This window comes from Pantherophis guttatus, chromosome 1 (assembly GCF_059756535.1).
Source record: "Pantherophis guttatus breed Tessera chromosome 1, ASM5975653v1, whole genome shotgun sequence".
In the NCBI taxonomy this organism is placed as follows: Eukaryota; Metazoa; Chordata; class Lepidosauria; order Squamata; family Colubridae; genus Pantherophis; species Pantherophis guttatus.
Window position 1 is genome coordinate 70,415,252 of NC_142063.1, and position 12,311 is coordinate 70,427,562.

Below are 12,311 nucleotides of genomic sequence, written 5' to 3' on the forward strand. Positions count from 1 at the left end.
TGGTGTGTGTGTGGGGTAATATGACTGGGTGGGCGTGGCCAACTTTTTTTTTTTTTACTTTTCAAAGCATATTTTCTAATGCTTTGAAAAGCCTCTGCCGATCAGGCAACTCAGCTGGAATTGTCAGAGACTTTTCAAAGCATTTTTTTAACCACCTCTTCGGCTAAGAGGTTGCAGAACCTCTTAGAAAAAATGCAGAAAAAAATGCTTTGAAAAGCCTCTGATGATCCCAGCTGAGCCGCGCGATCATCAGAGGCTTTTTTTTTTTTACTTTTAAAAGCATTTAAAAGAGGTTGTAGAAAAAATGCTTTTAAAAGTAAAAAAAAAAAAGAAAAGCCTCTGATCGTGCGGCTCAGATGGGCATGGTGGCAGGGGTGCAGGGATTTTTGCTACCGGTTCTCTGAACCACCCGCTGCCATTGCTACTGGATCGGGTGATCCGGTCTGAACCGGGAGCATTTCACCCCTGATCTAAATTATGGGTGCTATTCTCCAATATATCTGGAATGCACAAGATTGGGAATCCATCACCATGCTTCAATTAGTTTAGATTAGCTTAATTTTCCAGCTGTCACTTACTTGAGAAAAATGCAAACTCCAGCACCACAGGAAACTGCATGTGAATTGCAAGCTCCCAACTCTTCTCCATTTACTAGCACCTGGCAGCAGCTGTTTTGAGAACACAACATAGCCCCACAAAACAAACATAGGACAGGATGTTTGGTTTCATCATCAGAAGATCGAGGGCACCTGGAAAGGTAAAGTTAATTATACAATGAGATTTGGAACCAAGGTGGCTATTTTGAAAGGTGCTCTTATATAGTGCGAGATCATCAACAAACACCATTTCATCGCTAATATTCGTACAATGAAACAATTAGAAAGTAAATAACAATTAGAAAGTATTTTTTGGCATTGTTATATTTCACTGCAATAGAAATCAGCTACAATGGAGAGTGAAACTAGCTATTTGCAAATAGTTTTGTATTAATACAGGTTCATACCCAGTGGTGAAATCTGAACCGGTTTGCTACTAGTTTGCTGGCTGTGCATGCATGCTGCATGCTGTGCATGCACTGTGTGCACATGTGCAGTTCGCACCAAACACGTGCTGCATGAGCATGCACCGTACACACCAAAAGGAGGCTTGGGAAGGTAACTAGAACAACTGGGGGGGGGGATCAGCTGTGGCACGTGATCTTGGGAACCTTTTTTTTTTTTTTTTACTTTTTTAAAACATTTTTTTACTACCCATTCGTCGTGTGACCTGGTGGGTGTGGCCAACTTGACGTCACTCACTGTTAGAGCCAGGAGCTGCACATTTTGAAAGACATTCTGCCCTTCTGAAGCCCCCAACGCTTTGAGTTTCCCTCTGCCACCCACGCGAACATCGGAGCCTTTTCTTGCCCCACTCTCCATCCCGGAGGCCATGCATCCCCCCCACATCAATCCTCTGTATAAACCACCCGCTCCGTTTCTGCAAAGGCAGAGCCCCCCCCAATGTAGGGCAATTTAAAGAGGGGAGGGGGATGCTGCAGAAAAGGCAGCCTTCCACCCATGCCTCCCATGCTGGCTCCGCGGGGCTTGGGGCTCCAAAGCAGCCCACTGGATTCCCACCCAGCCACCTGCCTATCAGAGGTTCTTTGGGAACTCGGCCTGTGGAGTCCGGCGCTCCGAGGGAAGGAGGCTCAGCCACGGTGCATTCGAGAGGGGTGGAAGCCGCCGGTGTGGCAACTCCCCGCACAAGGAGTGAGCCAGGCTCGGCCACACCACCGTGGAGCCTGGGCAGCCCCAGCCAAGGCCACCCTGGCTGAGCGATCACCGCACCTCTGCAGCAACAGGCACGCCGGGGCCACCTTGCCCGCCTTCATCACTTCCATGCACTGCACACACATCGCCGCTACTCTTGCCACACTCCCATCCCGCCTGGCTGCAGAGGGCAGACGTCCATCCGCCCCAAGCAACCCCGCCACTTGCTTTCATTTCGCGGCAGGAGAAGGAAGAAAGCAAAACGCTGCTGCCTTTCGCTTTCTTCCTTCTCCCGCCATGAAACGAAAGTGAACGGCGGTGGGGTTGCTTCAGGCAGGCGGACATCTGCACTCTGCAGCCAGGTGGGATGGGATGGTGGCGAGAGCAGTGGCGACGGCCCCTTCCACACGTAGCACATGGAGGCGATGAAAGCTGGCAAGGTGGCCCCGGCACGCCTGTTGCTGCAGAGGCGCGGTGATTGCTCAGTCAGGGCAGCCTTGGCTGGGGCTGCATCCGCCCGTGCTGCGGCCTAGGCTGAAGGGAAAGCACAGCGGGCTCTGTAGTGGCACGGCCGGGCCTGGTGAAGGTGGGCAGCAATAGCGGTGGTGGGGGCAGAGCTTCCTTGGGCTCTCCCGCCATCCTGGAACTGCGCTGTGCCAGAGAGGTCTCCTGTGCGGCCATAGTGTGACAGGGGCGTGTGTGTATGTGTGTGAGGAAAAGAGGCGGCGATGAAGCCCTGTCACCTGGGAGAGGACCGTGGAGGGACATGATCATCAGAGTCTGATGATTGTGCAGCTCAGTTGGGCATGGTGAGGGGGTGCAGGGATTTTTGTTACCGGTTTTCCAAACCACCCGCCACCATCGGCTGATCCGGTCCAAACCAGGAGCACCTGGTTCAATGAAATAAAAAGTGTATCTAATCAGCAGATTTCTCACCTAAATTGAGATCCTTGGTTCAAAAGGCAGCTGTAGTCTTCTGGAAGCTCTATCAATTTATTTCTTTCCCTTGGATATCTAGTTGTTCAAACAAGAAGAATTACTGTAAGCCAGGATTCAAAGAGGTATCAAAGCATCATCTGCTAGAGCAGTGTTTTTCAACCTTTACAACTTGAAGATATCTGGACTTCAACTCTCAGAATTCCCCAGTCAGTATGAAATCCACAGATCTTCAAAGTGCCAAGATTGAGAAACGTTGTGTAAAAGTAAAGCCAAAAAAATGAAACTTACCTTATTGCAATACTTTTTCCTTCCAAGAAGCAAAGCACAGCAGGATCCGTGCACCATCTGTTTGAAAAACTTTCTATCAGTCTTGACAGTGGCAAAAACAAGGGGAAAGACACATAATCCTAAATGGAAGAAATGTTTAGGCCCCTGAGTATAATTTCCTATTCAGGCGGGAATCTATTAAACCATCCCAAAAGATGGCTGCTGAGGTGTTCCTTGAACAAATCCTGCAAAGGGGAACTTAGCATGTCTCTTGATGACCGGTTCAATGTTGAATTGCTCTATCCAAATAAAAAGCTTTTCCTAACATTCAGCTGGAATCTGTCTTATTTTACATGACAAAATCATTCTGCGGACTGCACTTTGGGGCAGCAAGGAAAAAGTTTTAGTCTTATTCAGCGTGACACCCATTAGAGTAGTTGAAATAGCTATCATGTCTCTCCTCAGTAACTTTTCTCAAGGTAAACCTATCCACTTCTCTCAAGCTCTTCTCTTAAGCATCTTCTCTTTGATCAACCTCACTGCTTTTCTTACTATTTGCCACAATTTTTCAGAATCTCTTAAAAAATATCTTGCTTAGAATAGAACCACTCAATATAGAATGGAATTACTTCTGTCTACTGACATAGCCAAAAATGCATTTGCCTTTTTAACAGCCATGTCACACTGCTGAATCTCTAGACGTCTACATGACACATTTCAAGCACTTATATTTGAACAGTTAAGTGCATGACTCACAAGATGCTGAGGAACCCTGGGAGCAGAGAACAGTGCCCAAGCAAACAGCAGATCAGGCCTTTCCATTATTAGTTCTTGAAATCAGCTTTTGCATGCACCATCCCTCTAATCTTTTTGTTCTTACGTCTGCAAATCTCACCTTGGAATTAATTCAAGCTGTTTTCATTCCTGCCTCCAAGAGAAACTCCTATGCTTACAGCAAGACTGAGGAGTGGCTCTTCCTATTCATCATTTTGCACTTTTATATATGCTAACTTTTGATTTGTCTAAACTAATGCATCAGGCTGAGTGAACTATTTTTCCCAAGAGAATCCCAACAGCAACCTGAAAGTGCTTTCCCTAAGGTCTAAGATAAAGGAGAGCTTAGCTTTCTCAAATCCAAATCACAGATAAGCAATTATTATGCATAAAATTCCTTAGAATTGTTTTATATTTTATTATTATTAAATATGATTAAATAAATACTAAACTTGTTAATCTACTTATATTTAGGTCATGGTTGTTCTCTACTGGCAGACTGCTCCCTAACACATATACAAAATGAGAATGAGTAGCGTGTAGTTCACTGGACTGTGGGAACCCATATGTTATCTTAGCATGTTGTGTATCTGTTAATAATGCAGTTTATTTGTTTGCCTATTGCATATTAGCTGTTGTTTTGTATCAATATAGAATACCTTTGAAGTAAAGGCTCCACAATATTCCAATACTCTTGGAAAAGCATGAAGAGATTGGTAGGTAGAGACAGATAATCACAAAGTGGCTTGAACTGATCTTCCTCTAAAACTGTTAAAAGAATAATTTTAGATATTAGATATAATAATTAGATATTAATTGCACCACCTAGGATAAAAGCTTTCTTTATTCAAAAACTGCAGTCTATGCAGTCCATCAATTGAATAAGTATAAAAAAATACTGTAAATAACCAGAATGAGACAATAGTCTGCACATAAGGAATTGATGAAGATTCTTGTTCTTACAGATCAGCAGAGCTGCTGGTTTATTTTCTTGGTGACTGTAACCTTAATAATTCAAGATGTAACAGCTTTCTTACACTGGGGAAAAACTAGAGGCTTCTTATATAACAACCAATTGCCATGCTGATCATTTCTGTAAAGGCTGTAAAATTCTACCTCTAAGAAAGCAAACTGATACTGAAGAGTTAACAAGAAATTAGAACTATTTGCTCTCCAATCAGAAAGACCCCAATGCACAGAGCATTGAGCTTCTATAATTTAATGTGTCTTCTTTTGGGGGGGGGAAAAACCCCCCTTAATAATCAGCATTATACTGCCCCCTTTTTATATTCATGATAATTGCAGTTACCAGAAAACAGCAAAGAGCAACATTTTAAGAAGAGGGGTTTTCAATGAAGAGTACTGCTTTGAAATGTGATGGATGTGAATTGATATTTACATTTTATCCATATTTAATAACACATTTTGTTTCCTGAACAATTTGAACTTGGCTCCACCTCAAAGTTAACGAGGTAGCCTACCCAGGTACTTACCGGATGAAAGTTCTTCAGGTGGAGGTACTGCCAGCAGATAATGGAAGAATAAAGCAGCGCACCGGAGGTAGGGGGTGATGCCTTTCTTTATGCAATCCCACAAATACCAACCTGGAACTTGCAAGCTGTAACAACTATAACAATTCAAATGCATGGATTTAGCATTTTCAAAATTTTGAAATTGGATTAAAATCCTAACTGATTAAAAATAAATGACCAGAGCATAGTGGAAAAATATGTATTAAAAAAAACCTCACACTAAAGCAGCAATGCTGTTTCTTGAAAAGCATTCCTTCATTTGCTATGCTCCAAAATAAAAATCTTTTTTTCCATCAAGAAATATATATTTGAGAACATTTATGGAAAAACGGCAAAAATTATTAATCTCACTCTAGAAGTACCCAGTTATATTCGACTAATGTACAACCAGTTAGTTGTACATTAGTTATTAAAAAGGCTGCTAAGCAGATTGCTATAAAGGCATTTTTATGCCCTGCTTTCCTTTTTCTGTTTATCACCTTTTCTCCCCTTCATGCTATTAACCGCTGCCCAAAAAGGTGTTGCTCTGTCAAAAGTAATGTTATTTATTTTGTTAAATTATTTAGATAATATTTTGTTAAATTATTTATTTACCCCTTCTGAGAGAGAGGGGTAACTATGCTTATAAAACAATAAACAAATCTAATAATTTGGCCACATTGCATTAAATCAGATTTGCTTCCAGTCATGGTGCTCTGTTTAATCTAAAAGATGAATTAAGCAATCATAGCTTGTTTAGCCCATTTTCCTTCAGTTTGAAACAGCTAGTACCTTGCCTTCCTAATGAAGTGGTTCACCACTTAGGTGGGATACAAAGCCAAGCCAAAAATAAATCATAACATTGCATACAATTGTATTTATTTGTTTATTAATAAAGGCTTCCCCGTCCTTGACTTGGTCAGGGGGCAGTGCGCATGTCCATTGTCAGCCAGGTATTATCTGAGACACATTTCTGTCATCGTGTGGCCAGCATGAAAATACGGAACTGTTACCTTCCTATTGAAGTGGTACCTATTTATCTACTCGCATTTGCATGCTTTCAAACTGCTAGGTTGGCAGAAACTGAATGGGAGCTTACCCCATTGCATGGTGCTTAGATTTTGAATCCAGATTGTTGGCTTTCAGCTGACAAGTTCAGTGTCTTAACGGCTGAGCCATTGTGACCCTGTTTATTTACATCCCACTTTTTTTTAAATAAATAATTCAAAGCAGCAAATATCCTTATAGTCCTCCTTCCTTCTATTTTCCCTACAGTAACAACCCCATGACGTGAGTTGCACTGAGAATGACTGACCGGCCTAAAGTCATCTAGCTGGCTTTCATGCCTAAAGCAGGATTAGACTTCATTGTTCCTGGTTTCTAGCTTGATATTTTAACTATTAGAGCAAATTGGCTCTCATGCAAACTAACAATTGCAATCAGAAAACCAAAAGCAAACTATATTTTCAAGCCACATAAAATTTTCTAGCTAAATTTTTATTTTTTATTCTAAATTTGTTTCTGCCCTAATCCCTTTCCCCATGAGATTTATTCACTGATGTGTTTGCACAACATATTAGTAAATGTCACAAGCAAATCACTGATTGTGAACCTCTGAATTGAAGAAACCTTTTCCCTCTTCTTTTGAAGAATGTGAAACACAAATGCAACGCAACATGTTTATCTTACCGATTTGTGTATCTGCAAATTTCTTTGCAAAATGCTTCAGCAGCACGCGCTTCTTCACTATCATTCAGTACCTGAGCAGAGGAACAAACTGAAAAGATCGTTATTGGCAATTAATAACTACTGTCAAATCTGATTGATTTATGAATGTTTGTACCTGGTGCATCATCATAATAGTACCAATATGACTTTCGAATCCAGTGAAAGATAAAAATAAAAAACACCCCAGCTGGGAACTGTCCAATAATATCTCCATCTTATCTGGATTTAATACCATATTTTCTTTCTCATCCAACTCATCGGTTTTGCATTTTGAAAATATTACTTTTTGGATTTGAATGCCAAGGGGAAGCAGAGCTGGAAACTACCAGAACATCAATGGCATCCCATTCTAAGCTCGGTATGAATCTTCCATTGATTTTGCATGGATACGGCCATGGAGACATGGCGAAATCTAGCAGGACATCATAGATCAATGGCTTAGTTACTGAATAGCACAATCCCAAGGACTACTTCTGGTTTACCAAGAAAGACCTGAAAGGAGGACCACCCAAGTCCAAAAGAATATTTTGCCTAAATGTATTGAAATCTACCAAGAAGTCCAACTAGTAGAACTATACTCCTCCATAGTTAAGAAACCAAAGTAAATTAAATGCTGCATCCCAATTGAAAACCCAATTAAAATGGTGCAGGCAGTTGTTATCATTCATATACATTTCATCTGGATACACACAATCCAGGTCAGGTTGAACACCGTAACACTGCTAAATGCCAATTAATTCTTAACTTCCAGCCCACAAAAGACAAACATATAGTAAAAAGAATTCACCTCTTTCCAAAATAATATGCAAAAAGAAAAAAGGAAAATCATTGGAAAATACCTACACAGAAACATATTGGTTTTGTACAAATCAAAAAACTAACCCTACATATATATATACTTACTATATTTTTCAGACTGTAAGACGCTCCGGACTATAAGACCCACCTAGCTTTTGGAGAGGAAACGAAGAAAAAAAATTCTGCCTCTGCCTCCCAGCAATCTGCCTCCTTGCAGCAAACAGCAAACAGCCTAGTCAGCTTCAGCACAGCCTGATTTAGCAAGAACAGCTGACTGGCGGTTGGATCAGCCTCCTGGAATACCGATGATCACCTGTTCCAGGCTGCAGTGATCGCTGCTGCCTATCCCCGCCTCTGTGCCCCCCATTTTTGGCCTCCGCATACCCTGCTTTTGGCCTCCGTGCATCCCATTTTTGGCCTGTCCCAGGCGGCAGTGATCCCCAGGTGACAGCGATGGGCGGCAGCAATCCCCACAGCCTGGAACAGCTGATTATTGATATTCCGGGAGGCTGATCTAACCGCCAATCAGCTGCTCGTGCTAAATCAGGCTGTGTTGAAGCTAACCAGGTTGTTTACTATTTTGCTGCAAGGAGGCAAATTGCTGGGAGGCAGGGGCCAAAGGGTGGGGGCCAGCGGGTGGACAGGACTTCAGCAACATTCACTCTATAAGATGCACAGACATTTCCACCCACTTTTGGGGTGGAGGGGAAGTGTGTCTTATAGTCCGAAAAATACGGTATATATTCACTGTTAAATTACTAACATTTAAGTAAATTCAGTTTGCAATAAACAAGAAAGTTAAGCAAAATAGATCAGTATATACAATGTGACTTTAAACCTGTTAAATAAATTATGGAGCATGAGTGTTCTTTTAGCTACAATATTAATCTTTTAATATTGAATACAAAGCATTAACATCCTTACTGATTTACTAAAATCATTTATTGATTTAAATCATATATCACTTTTTTCTTTTAAAAGAATTCTGAATCAAACAGTAATACTGAAAACAATATGCAATTACACAAAGAAAATACAGTACCTGCAAGTAAGACCTGCACCAAAGCCTGTAGAACTGATCAGAGTCTACTAAGATCAACTGATTCTGGAAGCCTAGAGGTCAGCTGATAGTGGGGAAAGTCTAAGTACCCACATCCTATACCATTTCATATTTTACTGGTTAATAGCAATATACTAAAGTAAGCCTGGCACAGCCATTGGTGCATTCAAAACTGGGCTGGGGAAACAAACCTGAGAAAAAGGAACAAATGCACAGATGGGTTGCCCAGGAGATACATCTGAAAATCAAAAACTAAAAAATCTTGTGCAATGATATTATCCTCACCAGAATGCTCTCTTCTGTTCACAGCTGTTGGCAGAACATGAATCTATTTTTCTCAGGCCTAAGTCTATAGCCACTAATGCCAGGACTATGAGAGAAGTGGATATGATCAATGGACCTCTGGGCTCTATTGATTTTTTTGCACTGTTAGGTCAGGGAAGGTAGGCAGGAATGCACACAAGTACTATTATACATATAAATGGAAAGTATACAAAACTTTGGCAGAAGAACCTCAAAGTGATTTAATCTATTATCTAAAAAACATTAAAATCAAATATACCTCCATCTGCTGTTGTAGTAAGAATAATTTGGGTTATGTGGGCCATAGTAAACAAATGGAAGAGGTAGAGTTGATTGCAAGCTGAGCTGATAGCTGAAGGTTGCAAGCCTACATTATCCTCCCAATACAAAGATGGAAATGATAACACAGATCCAACCTACAAAGGAAACAAGAAACTGGTTCACTCGGCTTTCATAATAGATGTTTAAAAACAGCTATGCATGCAACATGATGAAATATGCTTTAAAAATAAAGGTTCTATAAATCTCATCCAAACAATCCAAACCATGAGATCTGATACCACATTTTAAATTAATTAATGTTAAGATGGATATAATGAACTGAAATCAAATCCAAATGAAAATAATGTCATCTCAACATATTATTTTCAACAGCTACATAAAAGAACTGTTACAGATATGATTCTAGAGGAGGAAAAAACCCATAGATTGGATCTACTCAGTAAGTTTCAAAAAATAAGGAACATTAATATTAGCAGAAGCCATCAATACACTTACCAAAACATGGAAGAGGTCTACATCTAAAAGAGATGGTGTGTCTTCCACTTTTAAATTGGGCAAAAGAACTACAAAAGCAAAACAGACATTTCAGAAAATGGTACAGTAAACTGAAATTCATTGTTTACATCAGGGGTCTCCAACCTTGGCAACGTTAAGACTTGTGGATTTCAACTCTCAGAATTCCTCAACCAGCAAAGCTGAGGAATTCTGGGAGTTGAAGTCCACAAGTCTTAACGTTGCCAAGGTTGGAGACCAGAGGTGGGTTCTACTTACCTTTACTACCGGTTTGTAATGGGGCTGCGCGCACTCGCTCGCTTTGCTCGCACACACGCTCTTCTGAGCATGCACAGAAGCGTTCTGATGACGTCGGGGTCGGTGGGCAGAGCCTCCCTCCGGTTTTATTACTGGTTCTATAGAACCGGTCCGAACCAGGGGCAACCCACCACTATTGGAGACCCCTGGTTTACATTATTGTCATGACCCTTCCCTTAGGTCTCTAACTCCTCTAGACAAATGATAACATATTCCAAAAACTCAAGCAGCACAACCTGGCATGATAGAGCAGTTACTGTCTTCATCTAGTATTTGCTGCCACTATCTTCTCCTTCCCTCCAAGATGGTTATAGGGCCAATGCAAAATAAAATGTCTTCCCTTTTCTGTTAACAAAGAAACACAAGGTCATTTTAAGCCCTGTAACTGGTAATCAATCTGGAGCAGTCTGGGCCTTTCAGTGTTACCAAATTATAAGCTCCTGGAGGCAACAACCTGTCTATTTAAAATAGTACTTAAGGAGTTTATTAAAGCACACAGCAGCAAGGAAAAACACAGAGGTGCATTTAAAGAAAAGCTTAATGGATTAAACTTCAAAAGAGAAGTGGAACAGATTTGTCTAAGAATGAGTAAACCTAAAAAAAGCTAACCTGAAGAAAATTGCTACGGTTTGAGCACAAACAAAACAAATTCATAATCAAATAAATGCATTACACCTAGATATTTGTTTGGGTTACTTTCCTGTACTGAATCCTAGAAAATTTCAGCTGCAAATCTGCACTGCTTTTACAGGCAGTCCTCCACTTACAACACTTCATTTAGTAACTGTTGAAAGTAACAACGGCATTGAAAAAAGTGACTTATGACCATTTTTCACACTTATGACCATTGCAGCATCCCAATGGTCACGTGATCAAACTTCAGACCTTGGCAACTGACTCATATTTATGACAGTTGCAGTGTCTCAGTATCATCTGATCCCCTTTTGCGACCTTCTGACAAGTCAAGTCAATGGGGAAGTCAGATTCATTTAACAACTGTATCACAAACTTAACAACTGCAGCGATTCACTTAACAACTGTGGCATAAAAGGTTGTAAAACGGGGCAAAATTCACTTTAACAAATTCTCACTTAACAACATAAATTTTGGGCTCAATTGTGGCCATCAATTGAGAACCACCTATATTCCTTTTCTACCTTCCCCACCAACAGCTGCTTCTCCAGAAAAAAATCAAAAAACCAAAATCCTCCAACAAACTCTTTCTTTAACATTTAATCTCATTTAACAGGTCAACAGGAGGCAAATATTTATATATGTATTATATCATCATAAAATGATACCATTTACATAATTGTAATTTTGATACTATCATAATGTTATTGATGACTGTTGATAAAATTTACAAGTGTATGTATTTTGATCTAATGGGGTGTCTAAAGTCTTGTAATACTAGATGTGTTTGCTTATATCTACACTATTTATCAAAATGCACAACTGTATTAGGAAAGAAACATTTGGAAGAAGATTTTAAATATTTTCCAAATCTTGTGATGAAAAACGCATTACCTCCTAGGAGACGTACAAGATGTAGTTGGATCACATGTGGGGGTACTGTAGTCCTCTGAACAGCTGCAAATTGTACCAGTGCTTTAAGACCACTGTGCTAAAGCGCAAGAAAAAACAGACGGAAGTTTTAATGAAACTGTTCTCTTATTCTTTTTCTTAAAGAATCTTATCTTCAGTGCCTGAAGAATTGGGTCAATATATACCTCAGTAGCAAATACAGGGGGAAATATACATGTACAGAAAGACTTACTTCCCCTTGTCTGAGAATTTATATTAGTGAATTGAGAAAATAAACATTCAAGGTACAATCTGAAAAACTGCTTAAAAATATCTAGCACTTGAACATGTTTAGCGAATAGTGAACAGCTCTGATTTTATAGTTATTTGCTTTGTCTGAAAGATGATGATAAATTGCACACTGAAATGCTTGGTCTTCAGCAGTCCACACATGAAGGTATTATTCAGTTCTAGATTAGAACCTGCTTCTCTCTTTTTAAAATAATTTATATTACCCAGGTAGAAAGTGGAAAGATCTCCCTTAAGGCAAGAATTCACCACTGCTCT

General features: G+C 40.3%; 1 protein-coding gene across 1 annotated transcript in view; it reads right to left on the reverse strand.

The window, feature by feature from the left end:
- Nucleotides 1-12,311, reverse strand: part of UBR1 (ubiquitin protein ligase E3 component n-recognin 1) — a 73,065-nt gene that overhangs the window by 1,579 nt on the left and 59,175 nt on the right. Inside the window, exons 37-45 of the mRNA XM_034417743.3 lie at nucleotides 11,748-11,844; nucleotides 9,906-9,973; nucleotides 9,388-9,544; nucleotides 6,929-7,016; nucleotides 5,222-5,355; nucleotides 4,388-4,496; nucleotides 2,976-3,032; nucleotides 2,685-2,762; nucleotides 579-749 (exon numbers count right to left, since the gene is read on the reverse strand). Of these exons, the coding sequence (XP_034273634.2) occupies nucleotides 579-749; nucleotides 2,685-2,762; nucleotides 2,976-3,032; nucleotides 4,388-4,496; nucleotides 5,222-5,355; nucleotides 6,929-7,016; nucleotides 9,388-9,544; nucleotides 9,906-9,973; nucleotides 11,748-11,844 (959 nt within the window). The remainder of the gene's footprint in view (nucleotides 1-578; nucleotides 750-2,684; nucleotides 2,763-2,975; nucleotides 3,033-4,387; nucleotides 4,497-5,221; nucleotides 5,356-6,928; nucleotides 7,017-9,387; nucleotides 9,545-9,905; nucleotides 9,974-11,747; nucleotides 11,845-12,311) is intronic.